We start from the raw sequence: 15,347 nt of genomic DNA on the forward strand, positions 1-15,347 counted from the left end.
AGTTTGTTTACCCCGGGGGAATCTTGCTTACTTCCCCGGCCTCTCTCATAATGGAAGGTGACTCACGGGAACTCCAGGCCAAGGGATAACCGGCCCTCAAACAGGTTTACACCACGTCCACAACTTGTTTACACCGTCGTCCGCTGTACAGACAAGATCCCCGGATGATCAAACTGGAGAGTTCCATTACTCATGTGCCGATGTGGCACACTGTGGGTGTGGAAAAAAGTGTAGGGGGGCATGATTGTGTGTGTGTGTGTGTGTGTGTACGTCGTGAATGGGCAGATCCCACTGTTGTCTGAATGACTCCAGCCAGACTCATTCATCTCTACCGACAAATCTAAAAAAAAAAAAGAAAAACAAAAACATTTTCTTTCTTCATCTTATTTTCTTCAGGTGTGAGAGGTGACGCCAACCTTCTCCGGAGAAACATCTAGAAGAATCATGAGTCCAGTGATGGATTCCAGAACATGAAATAGCACTTGTGAGCATTGCGCTACATATCCCAGCCCACTTCACGAAAGCCGTGACCTTCAGTGTACAATATTGTGTATCTATTTACTCAAAACATCTTTTCGAATCCCTTTCGTCACACCTGTTGTGAGGGTAATCATCATTCTGGTGTGATGAGAGTTCGAGTTTATGGAAAAAACAAAAACGGTGCGCTACGAGAGAGTGGGTTATCTAGAACGAACAACCATCTAGTAATGGCCATTATCACTTCTAATTTACCCGACCAGGCTAATGAAGGCCTCTGGCCTGGTTAGGTACATAAACACAGGCTCACCAGACACACCCATCCTGCCGAGGTGGCCACCAGCACACGGATGCCGTACCCGCCACACACCCACCAACTGTGTACATATCCTCGACCAGCCGTACCCGCCACACACCCACCAACTGTGTACATAACCTCGACCAGCCGTACCCGCCACACACCCACCAACTGTGTACATATCCTCGACCAGCCGTACCCGCCACACACCCACCAACTGTGTACATATCCTCGACCAACAAACCTCAAATATCGACCTATGGTACGGCGATCATCGGAGAATTGAGCCTCCGTACACTGTATATAAGAGGTCCACCCCAGCGAACACACCGAGGGTTCTAAACAATGGGGACCTGCCCCCGTAAACCGTAGCTAGGGGCGCCCCGTAAACCGTAGCTAGGGCACCACGTAAACAGTAGCTAGGGCACCACGTAAACCGTAGCTAGGGGCGCCACGTAAACCGAAGCTAGGGGCACCCCCGTAAACCGTAGCTAGGGGAGCCCCGTAAACCGTAGCTAGGGGCGCCCCGTAAACCGTAGCTAGGGGAGCCCCGTAAACCGTAGCTAGGGGCGCCCCCGTAAACCGAAGCTAGGGGCGCCCCCGTAAACCCTAGCTAGTGGTGCCCTGTGAACCAAAACTAGGGTGTCCCCCCTAAACTGAAAATCAAACCACAGGAACAACCATGAATCACAACCACAATACCCACACACACAACCGACCAGAAGTCCCACGAGCATGACCACCATATACACTCACAACCACAACTCCCATTAACTCCACCCATGACCTATCATGAGACAAGAGCTCCCATGACCCAACCATCAGCGCCTCCTCCTCATCCCCCCCATACCCACTCGAACCCAACCACCCATGACCGGTTCTCACCCATGACTTGACGTCCTGCATGTTCGTAAAAGGTCAGACTGGGAGAGGAAGGGGAAAGGTGGCCTGCAGTATAGTAATGCTGCCAGGCTTTCCCAGGGAGAACAGAGACGAGGGAAAAGGATATAGAACACGTCGTGTGTCCTGGGAAACAAAGGTGACTGGACCCCCCCCCCCCACCATCGTTTTCCCAGGACACACTACGTCTTGTGTGTGTGTGTGTGTGTGTGTGTGTGTGTGGGTGTGATTCCTCCCCACTCTCTCACATCCCCCAGCAGGAGTCCATCCCGGGGTGTGGGAGGAGGAGGAGGAGAAGGCCAGGACTTCCCACAGTAATAGCAGGATGTTACCCGGGGTCCTCCAGGCCAGCACCTTCCAACACCGCCAATTAGTCCAAGACTCCGCCGTCAACGATCACGCCAGTCACACGGTCCTGCTTGCTGTGGTGTACGCCAGTCACACGGTCCTGCTTGCTGTGGTGTACGCCAGTCACACGGTCCTGCTTGCTGTGGTGTACGCCAGTCACACGGTCCTGCTTGCTGTGGTGTACGCCAGTCACACGGTCCTGCTTGCTGTGGTGTACGCCAGTCACACGGTCCTGCTTGCTGTGGTGTACGCCAGTCACACGGTCCTGCTTGCTGTGGTGTACGCCAGTCACACGGTCCTGCTTGCTGTGGTGTACGCCAGTCACACGGTCCTGCTTGCTGTGGTGTACGCCAGTCACACGGTCCTGCTTGCTGTGGTGTACGACAGTCACACGGTCCTGCTTGCTGTGGTGTACGACAGTCACACGGTCCTGCTTGCTGTGGTGTACGACAGTCACACGGTCCTGCTTGCTGTGGTGTACGCCAGTCACACGGTCCTGCTTGCTGTGGTGTACGCCAGTCACACGGTCCTGCTTGCTGTGGTGTACGCCAGTCACACGGTCCTGCTTGCTGTGGTGTACGCCAGTCACACGGTCCTGCTTGCTGTGGTGTACGCCAGTCACACGGTCCTGCTTGCTGTGGTGTACGACAGTCACACGGTCCTGCTTGCTGTGGTGTACGACAGTCACACGGTCCTGCTTGCTGTGGTGTACGACAGTCACACGGTTCTGCTTGCTGTGGTGTACGACAGTCACACGGTCCTGCTTGCTGTGGTGTACGACAGTCACACGGTTCTGCTTGCTGTGGTGTACGCCAGTCACACGGTCCTGCTTGCTGTGGTGTACGCCAGTCACACGGTCCTGCTTGCTGTGGTGTGCGCCAGTCACACGGTTCTGCTTGCTGTGGTGCTGTGTGAGACTACTTTGCATGTGTGCTGCAAGTGGCCACAGAAACAATGCAAACTGACGTGCGTTGTAGGATGACGTATGTTGCAGATGACGTACGTTGTAGTAATGATGTACGTTGTAGTGATGACGTCCGTTGTAGTGACGACGTACGTTGTCCGTGAACGGTGTTGTGGTAGCACATGTGCCCAGGGAGAAAGGAACGGAGGTTGTCCTACATCGCCGGGAAATACAACGCCAAGTGCTCCGAAAACTGGTGAAAATACATTGCATCTACGAGATATTCAGTAATCTATCATCCTAAATCACGTGAACCTACTGTAGGTCATTACATGTGACCTTGACCTTTTTTCTCTGATCTCGAGAGGAATAGATGTCTTCCGCTACCCAGAGAGGAGGAGGAGGGGGTTGGTGTCTATACCAAGTTGGGCATCCCACTCGTCAGTGCCGTTAAGTTGGGCTAAAGACACCAAACTTGGAACGGCCGGACGCATCGTTTACTTTCACAGGTATCCAACGCCTCTACTCCGGGACCAGGTCACGTTGAATGGTCCAGACTACTCTCTACACGGCGTCTTGATCGCCGTTTTCCGCGTTAGCGAGGGAGCGGTAGGGAGAGACGAAGAGAAGGCCGCATCCGCTCACGTCCAAATTCTAGCTGTCGTGTGTAATGCACCGAAACCACAGCTCCCTATCCACATCCAGGCCCCACACACCTTGCCATGATTTACCCCAGAACGCTTCACACGCCCTGGTTCAGTCCACTAAGAGCACGTCGACCCCAGTATACCACATCGTATATATATATTTTGTAAGCTCAGACGACATGGGCAAATAAATTGACCCTCTCATAAATGAGAAAAAGTAGGGATAACTCATGATTTCTTACATTTATTATATTTCAATATTTTTTCTTAAGGAAACTTCACGAAAATGATGAAGGAAAAAAAATCTCACTTCATTTCATACATATTCAACGATTATTATTCATGAAACTTCATTTCAGTGTTATATAATAAATACGTATCTTTATCCAAAGTAACCCATAAATTGCTTGAAACATCCCGTATAATTAACGGAACAATTTTAAAAGGTTCCTAACCACAAAATTACATGTTCTACGTCTATACTGAGTGATGATATCCAGAAAATTCTAATGGAGATATCTTAACTCTATCTATCTATCCATCCATCCACACACACACACACACACACACACACACACACACACAAAGACCAATGGATTTTCTGGTGTTGTGTGAATAACTAGAGTTAATGTATTAGCTATCAGCGAGGGAACAGACCGACCCTAGCCAGGTACAAATCAGTGATCCTCATCAAAGGTCGCTGCCCCAGCGGGGGTCAAAGGTCACCCTGGGGTACATATCGGCCACAAGACCGCCTCTCTCCACTGGCCGCCCACCCGGCGTAATTACACACACCGCCTGTAATGATATCACGTGACGCGTAATTAGGCAGGTTCATAAATTGATTATTCTGGGCGCTCCTTGGCCCCACTGATTCAGGGGGTTGGCGGTTCCTCATCAACCCCTTAATCTGGGACTGATGGATTGGCATGACCCTCTTCATCTGTGATTGGTGGCTCGACCTTACCCACTTAATCTGGGGTCAGGGGTACATCATAAAGCACCTAACTTGGGGTTTCTGGGGGACTTTACCACTTCCTTAATCTGAGGTTCGTGGTTTCACCTCCCCTTAATCTGGGGGGTTGATGGTTTAGCATCGTCTTTTCATCTAGGGTGTGAGGTTCATCACCCCCTTAATCTTAGTTTGGTAGTCCTACCTCCCCTTAATCTGGGGGTTGATGGTACCGCATCGCCCCTTAACAGGAGGCTGTGAGTCCCACTCTCATCCCCTTAATCTGGAGGTAGTGTCCAGCAATACCCCCCTTGATCTGGGGCTGTTGTTCCCTCATCATCCACCCCCCCCACCCCCCCGGGGGAGGGAATAGATAGAGGAACCTGTTGGGAAGTAACCAAGCCAGACGACCTGTGACCTATTACACTACATGGTTGACGCTCCCGCTAGGGAGGGAGGCTGACCTGACCTGACCTTGACCTGGATAGGTCACCACCAAGCTGTGACCTCGCCTGGTGTGCTACACGACCGACTAACCCAACCTGTGGTGACGTGGAGAGGTCATCCCATTCCGTGACCTGACCTAACCTGGCTCATGATCCCCGTTATCAGACCTGAGTTTTACATTCCTTGACCTGACCGTGTAGTACACACACACACACACACACACACACACACACACACACACACACCAATCATCTTACAGTACTCACCCTTACGCTAACTTACAATTTACAGATCAACTGTAAATCCTGTAAATCACATTACAAAATCATGTGTAAATCACATTACAAAATCATGAAATTTAAACCCTGGGGAGATACAGGGGAAACCTTGGGACTACCAGCAGGACCGGGAATCGAACCAGGGTCCCGGGTTTGCCTGGGCAGAGCGGTGACCACTCACCTTGCCAGTAGAACGCCCCTGGAGCCCCGATGAACATCCTCTCGGCGTCCTGCAAGACAGAACAACAGTGAACACATGATGAACACAGGTCTGAACAACGTCCATGCTCAACACAAGACTGGAGAACATGGACAAAAAAAATGAACACTCATACTGATCATGAGGCTGAAGAACATTCATTCATGCTGAACAAAAGCATGTTCATTCTGAACACAAATCGAAGAACATATACGCACACGAAACACAAAGTAATGAACGTTGTTCATGTTGAACACAAGGTCGTGCGCCCACACGACACATAACCATAATACCTGCCACACACACAGAGCGGGGTAGACTGGCGGTGCAATACATTGTTACGTGTCTGATACACACAAAGGGGTACACATTATTAGTGTGTGGTTGAGTGGCCATACAGAATGGACCATATCATCCACATGTTATCATTATTATTATCATTATTTACATTGTGTCAAAGGTTTTCGTATTGTTCTTATCCTTACGGACATATAAAACACAAGTTCCTGTTCCAACATCACACACACACACACAACCTCTTCATTTACCGCACAATTTACAAATTTCACGAGGAAAACATCGGGATAAACTGAAGGGGGAGCAAGCGGTCGCCCTGCCTGGGCCGCTCTGCGATCGTTGCGAGGCCGGCCGTGCGCTGGGAAGTTTGAGCGCCAGGTTTGTGTGTGAGGCTGTGTCAGCGAACGTCAGCCAGCTACCTTCTGATCACACACTTGTTGTTGATGGGCTCAATCTTGAACTACCGATGGCTACTTGTAAGGTAAACACGTTCTTTCTTCTGCTATTTGGTCTGAGTTTATTATACCTACACCCGACCATTGTAGATTTGGGGAAAACCTTCTTCCTTCGTTACTTTAAACTTACTTCACCCGTCATGAAACTGTCCTTCCTTCCTTCCTTCCTTCCTTCCTTCTTTCCTCTGCCCTCTCCTCGTCTGCTCAACAAACATTGTAACTCCTCTCCAATATAATCTCACACTAGACATTTCTCGCCAACTTTCGCATCTCATCTTTCTTCCTCCATGTTCGAGAATTTTCCTCGGGGTTCTGTCACTTGTGGGGACACTCAAAGAGCACTGCTGTCGCCTTTGGGCCACTCAGAGAGCATCACTGCTGTCACGTGTGGGGCACAGAAAGCACTGCTGTCGCCTTTGGGCCACTCAAAGAGCATCACTGCTGTCACGTGTGGGACACTCAGAAAGCATTGTTGCGTTACATGTGGGACACCAGGAGGCCAGAGGCCACCGTTACGTCACGTGTGGTCACCATTCAAGGTGTATCGTTACGTCACGTGTGGTGGGCCGCTCAGGTAACACCGTCTGTCACGTATGGACCACGTACGCCACCCAGGAAACACTGTTACGTCACACCGTCGTCACGTGTGGGCCATTCACAGAGCAATGTTACGTCAGGCGTGACCCAACCCCGACCCTCCTCAACCCGGCCCACGTCAGGTCGGCGTGACCTCCTACAGGAGAACATGGGAAGTGTGGCAACAGGATGTTAGAGGAACTCACTACCCCCCCCCCCCTCCTCTGCCTGGCTGGAGCCCCCCTCCCCTCCCCCCCTCGTCTCGGTGGCAGAGAGGGGGGGGGGGGGACAGCAGCGCTGTCATGTGACGGTAAGATTTGCGCATGCATTGCGTCAGGTTACGGCAAGGTGTGTGTGTGTGTGTGTGTGTGTGTGTGTGTGTGTGTGTGTGTCACTGATAACGTGGAGGGGGGGGGGGACATCTCTCGTGCGTCGTGATAGCGCGTGTTATCAGGCGTTATCATCATGGCTTATCAAGATAAGGTACTTCTCCCCCCCCTCCTCCTCATTAGGTCAATTTATCTTCGTTTTGTTTTCCTTTTATCATCGTTATCTCGTATCTTCTTCTTGTCCTCCTCATAAAGTCTTCGCTTATCATGTCTCTAATATTTTTATCTTATCAGTATTCACTTTCTTCATCTCGTCCGTGTATCTAATCATCCATTTCTTTATCCTAATCTTGTATCCTTCTGTATCCTTATCATCCTATCATCATCATCATGAGAGAGAGAGAGAGAGAGAGAGAGAGAGAGAGAGAGAGAGAGAGAGAGAGAGAGAGAGAGAGAGAGAAAGCAAATATGAGGTATTTTCCAAGCCGGGTTCGAACCCCTCCTCTGGACACTTTCAAACATCCGTCAGATATTCAGACACGGAGCAAGACTCACATTTGTCCGACATATTGGCATTTACATTTTCCTCTCCAACTCCTCCTACAACAACAACAACAACAACAACAACAACAACAATAACAACAGGGACACCCCCAACCCCTTCCTCCATTCTGGTACCTCCTGGGTGACCCACTTGTACCACACCTTCAGATAGCTGGAAGGGAAATTAACAACGATCGTTTTATCTAAAACGTTCGGGAGGCCGGTGGCAGATAAGGGCTGGGTGATTGTGCTCCTGCTAAACGTCTTTTTGTCTCCTTGTGATAAGATAGGGGTTACCGAAGGGCTGATGATGTGTCGCTGATAACAAGTGATAAGGTTGTGCGATCAGGGATATGAACTCTGGTTTAGCATCCTCAGTTCACCTCATGATACAGTATACAACATACAGCTGGACAATACAGCGATACAGTATACAACATACAGCTGGACAATACAGCGATACAGTACACAACATACAGCAGAGTAATACAATGATACAGCATACAACATACAGTTATCAATACAAAATGAATATACAGGTGATCCTTCCCTCCCACCTCCGAAGCACACCATCGCTGTTTTCTTATCGTTATCACTACCGTCTCGTGACATCCTGCCTTGTGAGGTCCAGTCTTCCTCCGTCCCCTCCCTGTCCCACGCCAGGGACACCCCCCCCCCCCAGGGCGGCCCAGGACAAACTGCCCAACACTTGACTTATTGTACCTAATTCTGAAACAGACCAGCGGGTCCGGCGGCCACCCCCCGCCCCTCTCACACGTTATAATCCCAAGCTGGGATGGAGGGCATCCCAAGACGGGATCTCGGCCGTCATCCCCACGCCCACGGTGTGATCCCAGACCTGGGAGGGAGGTGGGGGGTAGCGGGGTGGGACGTCCCACGACGCCCAGGATGGGACCTGACCACGACTGACCCACCCAGACGCCCTCACGTGTTGCGACCCAACACAGACCTCAAAATGATGGCCACACGGACCATGGAGGATGGTCCAGTGTGGCGGCAGCGGAAGAGGACCACCACCACACTTGAAGATAACAGGATTCTCGACCATCGAGGAGGCAGCGCAAGACTCGAAGGGGCAATGAAGGAGCGGAACAGCGACTCTATATCAAACGGGGTGTACGAAGTGGTCATCGTCTGTGTCCACAGTCAAGACGGGGTCTGGTCCGCTTCATCTACTATGCCACTTCCTCAGTCATGCCCCCGGAACCTTCTGGTCTCCGTGGCAATTTATTCGTGCGTTCGTTCGCGCTAATCTCTCTCCCGGTTATTATCTTGTTACTTGTGTATCCTTCGCACCACGGGCTCCGTGATGCTGCTGCTGCTGCCACTGTCTTCAACCATCAGAGCAGACTCTCTCTCTCTCTCTCTCTCTCTCTCTCTCTCTCTCTCTCTCTCTCTCTCTCTCTCTCATTCGTCACCAAGTGTTGAGAACACGACATGGCAGCCACACATCCATCCATAACCCTCTTAGTTCTAGGATGCATCATTGGACTCATATAAGCCATCCACATATTTCCCTCTCACTTCACATATCTCTCTCTCCGTCGAGCTACTGAGGAGGGGGTTCCAGAAAGACCCGATCTCAGGTGGCCGAGGAGGGCCGGTGTCGCTCGGCCTTCCCTGGGCCAAGAGAGCAGCAAGGACCCCTGGTTGGCCAGCTTCGCTCTGCCTCCCCCTGGCCAAGACAAGGGCCTCTGTTGGCCAACTTCGCCGTGTGCGTGTGTAATTTCTCTCATTAACGCTGCTGTCGAGACGAATCAAACATGAACAAATAAGTACAGACACGTCATTACCTCCCTGGAAGAAGCAGATCATTATCCCTGAACACGAACAACGTCATCTGCCCTGAAGAGGCACGCCATTATCTGCCCCGAACAACCATACCATTATCTGCTTTAGCGGTCGCTTTTACGGTGATCTGGCAGGGGGTAATTAGCAGGGACACAAAAACATGTTTAACAACAACAACAACAACAACAACAACAGTGCTTTACTTGATGAGGTACACAAGGTGAGACATAACCCAGGTACAGTGAAGTACTGGAGGAGCAGGATGGTGAAGGAGGAGGTGGTGGTGGAGTGAGTAAGTAGATTGGGAGGTAGTCCCGCCAGGAGTCCCTCGGTGCTGGCCAAGGCGCAGGAGGTGAAGCAGTGGGTCGCTGTAGGATAGCGGGGGCGGCGCGCATCGCGTAGGCTGCCGGTGTGTGCGTGGGATGCAGGAGTGCCGGAGGCGTGGCAGATGGTCCCTCTGCTTGTCCTTACAGCTGGTTGCTTGAGACGGAGGGAGATGTTCCACGCGGGAGCCCTGCCGCAGGCGGGCGTCGGTGGTGAGGAGGCACCACTGGGACACCTACCACGTTGCGGGTTCTACTGACGGAGGAGGTGCCCCAAGGGCGGCTCGAGTCTTGATTCACAAGGCTTCACCAGGACGTGAGGCACCGGAGTGGTATACTTGTTGTCTAGGGCGAGTCGACTGCCAAACAGCCGTCCTGCGCTGTTGGCTTGTTTGTGAGAGATTGTCGTCCTTCTGATCCCCCCTCCTCTCTCTCTCTCTCTCTCTCTCTCTCTCTCTCTCTCTGCTGTTGTTGGACTAAGGTGGAGTCCGTCTGGACGGCTTCTCGTCGTGGAAAAGAAGACCAGATCAATAGCGACGGGTGATGGTGTTGCGTGGAACCTACCTGACAGCAGGTCCTCCGCGTGCGACCAGGTGGGGTTGACACACACACACCCACAACTGGGGCGTCATCGTAAAGGAGCCCGAGGGACAGCCAGCCACTTACTCAATCGGTCGGTCGAGGGTGAGTTCGTTTAAGCTGAGGAGGAGCGAGGGATGACGCGCAGACACTGGCAACAACAGGGAGGAGGAGGAGGAGGAGGAGGAGGAGGAGGGTATTCTATGGCTACTGTAATGCTGAATCTTACAGTGGGTACAGCGGATGTATTATGAAACACGGGTGTGTGTGTGTGTGTGTGTGTGTGATACCATACAGTTCCCACCACAGAAGAACCGTACCGTGAACTACAAAATTACGTGGGTAAGACATAGCAAGACACAACTATGCCATGACCAAATTACACTTCTGGGTCACGTGACTTATACAGCAGTTGTATCAAAGTGTGGCAGCTACCGATACACACACACACACACACACACACACAGTCCACTACAACAGACGTAGCAGTGTTCTACGGTATAGACTTTCACAAGACCTAATTCAACACAAGGGTATCACAGTTTACCTTGAGTCCCAACATACGTTCAGGTTACACATCACGAGAGCGTGTGTGTGTGTGTGTGTGCGGATACCATCACCAGGGAGGGACACATGGGTATGTGTGGGTGTGTGTGTGTGTGTACAGTCCCACGTTACGCCAATCTGAACACAATTTGTGGAACTAACGGTAAGTGGCGAACTGTGGCCGTCAGCGGAGAGATGGATTTGCGCCAGGCAGCCCGTGTGTGTGTGTGTGTGTGTGTGTGTGTGTGGTAATGTATTTGATGGTATTCATTGCCCACATGATCGTCCCTGGTGTGGTCACGTGATCCTCTGAGGAGTTCTGTTGAGGTTAAGGGATGATGACTGAACCTCTCATATGGCTCAACCCACACACCCCCATCCCTCCAACCACAACCCCGCCACACACCTCACCTTCACCCCCCCCCCCGCCCCCACACACACAATATTCTCTCCAACCCCAGACAAACACCCCACCAACCCAACTCAGCTTTCCCATTTTCCCTCTCAATCTCACGTCCCATTTTCTTTTCTTCCTTCTTTTTCTTTAAGCAAAAAAAAAAAAAAAAACTAACCCCACACACACACACATCATAAATCAGACACGCGTTGCATCCACAACAAGCCACAACTAATTCAACAGCACTTGACCTTTGACCCTGTTATACTGGCGGTGTCAAGTGTGTAGGATAACGACAGTCCATCCCTCTTGGATCGTTATGACGTTCTGTGATAACACTGCACAGCTCTCATCGTACCGTTACCAAGTTCTGTGATAACACTGCACAGCTCTCATCGTACCGTTACCAAGTTCTGTGATAACACTGCACAGCTCTCATCGTACCGTTACCAAGTTCTGTGATAACACTGCACAGCTCTCATCGTACCGTTACCAAGTTCTGTGATAACACTGCACAGCTCTCATCGTACCGTTACCAAGTTCTGTGATAACAATTCCACACCCAATCATCGAGTGTTATGAAGTTGTGATCCACAAGTACAGTTATCATCAAATATTGCTCGAGGTCCATCATAACACATAATAAAAATCAAAGATAACGCAAGATAAATTCTTTAATGGTTCCATGTCAGGGGTGACCCACTCAATATAAGACTCATTCCGATAACCTTTTTAATTACTATCTAATGTTCTCTGTTCTATCAACTCTTTGATTACTGTCCTTCAGGTGCTCAAACTGCGCTCCTGTTCCAATTAAACTTTATAATCTTTTACGAGGACATTTTCCTCCTCTTACCTGTAGTAAACTCCAATTCATTTACCACATCAACACGTAAATCACAAATGCTCTCAACAATAAAATACAAGACAGATCATTTTTTTTTTGTTGCAGTGGGTGCGTATACAGGTGTTTGCAGTGGGTGCGTATACAGGCGTTTGCAGTGGGTGTGTACACAGGCGTTTGCTGTGGGTGTGTACACAGGCGTTTGCTGTGGGTGTGTACACAGGCGTTTGCTGTGGGTGTGTACACAGGCGTTTGCTGTGGGTGTGTACACAGGCGTTTGCAGTGGGTGTGTACACAGGCGTTTGCTGTGGGTGTGACACAGGCGTTTGCTGTGGGTGTGTACGCACATAGGCACATCTACCACTGATGAAGTCCATCCATCACCATCACCATCAACCTCTCCATCAGTATGGCGGGTTAACATCAACCTCACGGGAGGGAGGAGGCCAACCTCCCAGGTCAGCCTCAGCAGTCGGCTCGAGTGTAACCTCAGTAACACGTGGGAGACGGGAGTTGGAGGCGGGCTGTGCCAGGGAGGAGGGGGTAAGGGAGGAGATGATGATGCAGGGTGACACCTTCAATAAAACTACTGAGCCTTATCTGTGCGCAGCCTTGACATTCCTCCTGTAGCCACGGGCCCGGCCAGGGTGAGGCCTGGGCAGGGAGAAGGGTGAAGATTGGGTAGGGGGAAGGACGAGGCCTGGGTAGGGGGAAGGATGAGGCCTGGGCAGGGGGAAGGGTGAGGCCTGGGTAGGGGGAAGGGTGAGGCTTGGGTAGGGGGAAGGATGAGGCCTGGGTAGGGGGAAGGGTGAGGCTTGGGTAGGGGGAAGGGTGAGGCTTGGGTAGGGGGAAGGATGAGGCCTGGGTAGGGGGAAGGGTGAGGCTTGGGTAGGGGAAGAGTGAGGCTTGGGTAGGGGGAAGGATGAGGCCTGGGTAGGGGGAAGGGTGAGGCTTGGGTAGGGGGAAGGGTGAGGTCTGGGTAGGGATCGGTGTGAGGGCTGGTAAGGGTGGAATACTCCTAGGGTGTGGAGGGAGTACGGCAAGAAGGGTGTCGGGTGAAGGGCGGATAGGGTGAATCGTGGGGAGAATGACCAGACTGCTGGGGAGAGAAGACGATTATGGGGAGTGAGGCCCCAGGGAGCCCACGAGGAACGCAAGGTGATGTAACGGGGGGAGTGTGAAGTGAGAGAATGAGTGAGAGCGCCAGGGGAGAGAGAGGTCCTGGGGTGAGAGCTGAACTGTCCGGGGAGGAAGAAGGGAGAGAGAGGGAGTAGTGGGGGCTGTTAAGAGACTGGCGTCAGGACTGCGTCTTGCGCAAGGCCAGCGCTGCTACAACATGCCCACAACACCGCCATTCACCATCACACCACACACACACACACGGCGCCCCTCCACACAAACACAGGCTCAGGACACGCTTAGAATAGATCTTGATAACTTTCCGATATGCGCTGGGCGGCGGCCGGACTCTCAAGCAAACACACGAAATCCATCAACAATCGATCCCCTGAGAATGGCAACAAGGACCGCTAGAGAACACCTCCCCCGCCCCGGAAGGAAGGATGGGGAACCGTCCGAAAGGTCCGTCGAAGAACCACCCAGAGGAGCCATTGAAGAACCATCCGAAATGAACCACGGCGGTGATCGAGGCGAGTGAGCGCGGGCTCCGACGAGGCCCCTGGCCAGCCACGAGAGAAAGGGGGTACTGCCCAGGAGGTACATACCTACCTACAGGGAGACAGGATTCCCTGCCTTCAGGAGAAACCAGAAGGACCTCAGATCGCCAGGGGTCATGACTCCTGCAGGTGGTACCAGAGGACCTGAGGTCGGCATGGGGGTCATTTACTCCTGCAGGTGGAACCAGAAGACTTGAGTCTGCCACGGGTCACTGCTCCTGCAGAGGTACCAGAGGGCCTAACTTCGTCAAGACGTCATAAAACGCACGGGGGCACAGACAAGGGTACCGATGCCACAGACGAGGGTACCGATGCCACAGACGAGGGTACTGATGCCATCGAAGAGGGTACGGATGCCACAGACGAGGGTACTAAGGCCACAGACGAGGGTACTGATGCCACAGACGAGGGTACTGATGCCACAGACGAGGGTACTGATGTCACAGACGAGGGTACTAAGGCCACAGACGAGGGGACTAAGGCCACAGACGAGGGTACTGATGCCACAGACGAGGGGACTAAGGCCACAGACGAGGGTACCATCTCCCCTGAGCCATTTAGCCACTCACAAGCCTCCAACCCGACCCGGTCAAGGGAGTCCGTCGGCAGACGCACAGCCAGTCATATGTGGTCTGTGTTACATACAGTCATATGTGGTCTGTGTTACATACAATCATATGTGGTCTGTGTTACATACAGTCATATGTGGTCTGTGTTACAGTCGACCCAAAGAATCCAGTCACCCGTTCACAGGGCTGCTGAACCCCTCCCACCAATGTTCAAGGGTGTTCAGGGGACTGTTCAACCCTTCACACCCGGTGTTCAGCCTCAGACATTCACAACATCATCACATCTCCAGCTGGACATGAGGAAGCAGAAAGGTTACTCACCTGTGTAATCACGGCGTCGAATCCCGCTTGGCAAGACCCCTGGCGATGGTACCCCCATTGTCCTGTGGAAGGGGAAAAAAAGTATATACATTTAGTACATAAAGTATATACATTTAGTACATAAACAGAAATAAGTAGTCGGATATCGACAGATGTAAAAACTACAGGAATGACCACGACTATTCTCAGGGTTTACTGAATCCTATCATACGCCAATTCTTCCGAATTTCCCGTTAAACGAAAACGGCAACTGGGTCAATATGTGGGTGTTGACAGAACATGTGTGTCCCATGACGATACGCCCACACCGCCCAAGGCTTCTGCAATGCCTGCGTACAACCCATCTTCACGACTCGCACCTCTCTCTCTCTCTCTCTCTCTCTCTCTCTCTCTCTCTCTCTCTCTCTCTCTCTCTCTTGTCAATTTCTCTGGCCTCTGTTATCGCCTGCGGACAACACCTCCCCTAATCTGAGAGCACTTGACTCCTATGTCACTCTTATCTCTGCGACGCCCTTACTGTTTAGCGGGAGCGGCGGCCTTTTGATAAACAGTTCACTTAACCTTCTCCAATCACCTCTCAACCTCCAGTGTCAATTTTTTTTTATCCCCCTTCCCATTTGTCCTCCTCTT

General features: G+C 51.7%; 1 protein-coding gene across 5 annotated transcripts in view; it reads right to left on the reverse strand.

The window, feature by feature from the left end:
- LOC139746257 (integrin alpha-PS2-like) overlaps positions 1-15,347 on the reverse strand; it is a 243,685-nt gene that overhangs the window by 53,492 nt on the left and 174,846 nt on the right. For all 5 annotated transcript variants that reach the window (XR_011712120.1, XM_071657283.1, XM_071657282.1 and 2 more), the window contains exons 5-6: positions 14,718-14,779; positions 5,433-5,481 (exon numbers count right to left, since the gene is read on the reverse strand). Coding sequence is in view for 4 of the 5 variants with exons in the window: in XM_071657283.1 (XP_071513384.1) it covers positions 5,433-5,481; positions 14,718-14,779 (111 nt within the window). In the remaining variant the exon portion in view is untranslated. The remainder of the gene's footprint in view (positions 1-5,432; positions 5,482-14,717; positions 14,780-15,347) is intronic.

This window comes from Panulirus ornatus, chromosome 64 (genome assembly GCF_036320965.1).
Source record: "Panulirus ornatus isolate Po-2019 chromosome 64, ASM3632096v1, whole genome shotgun sequence".
NCBI lineage: Eukaryota > Metazoa > Arthropoda > Malacostraca > Decapoda > Palinuridae > Panulirus > Panulirus ornatus.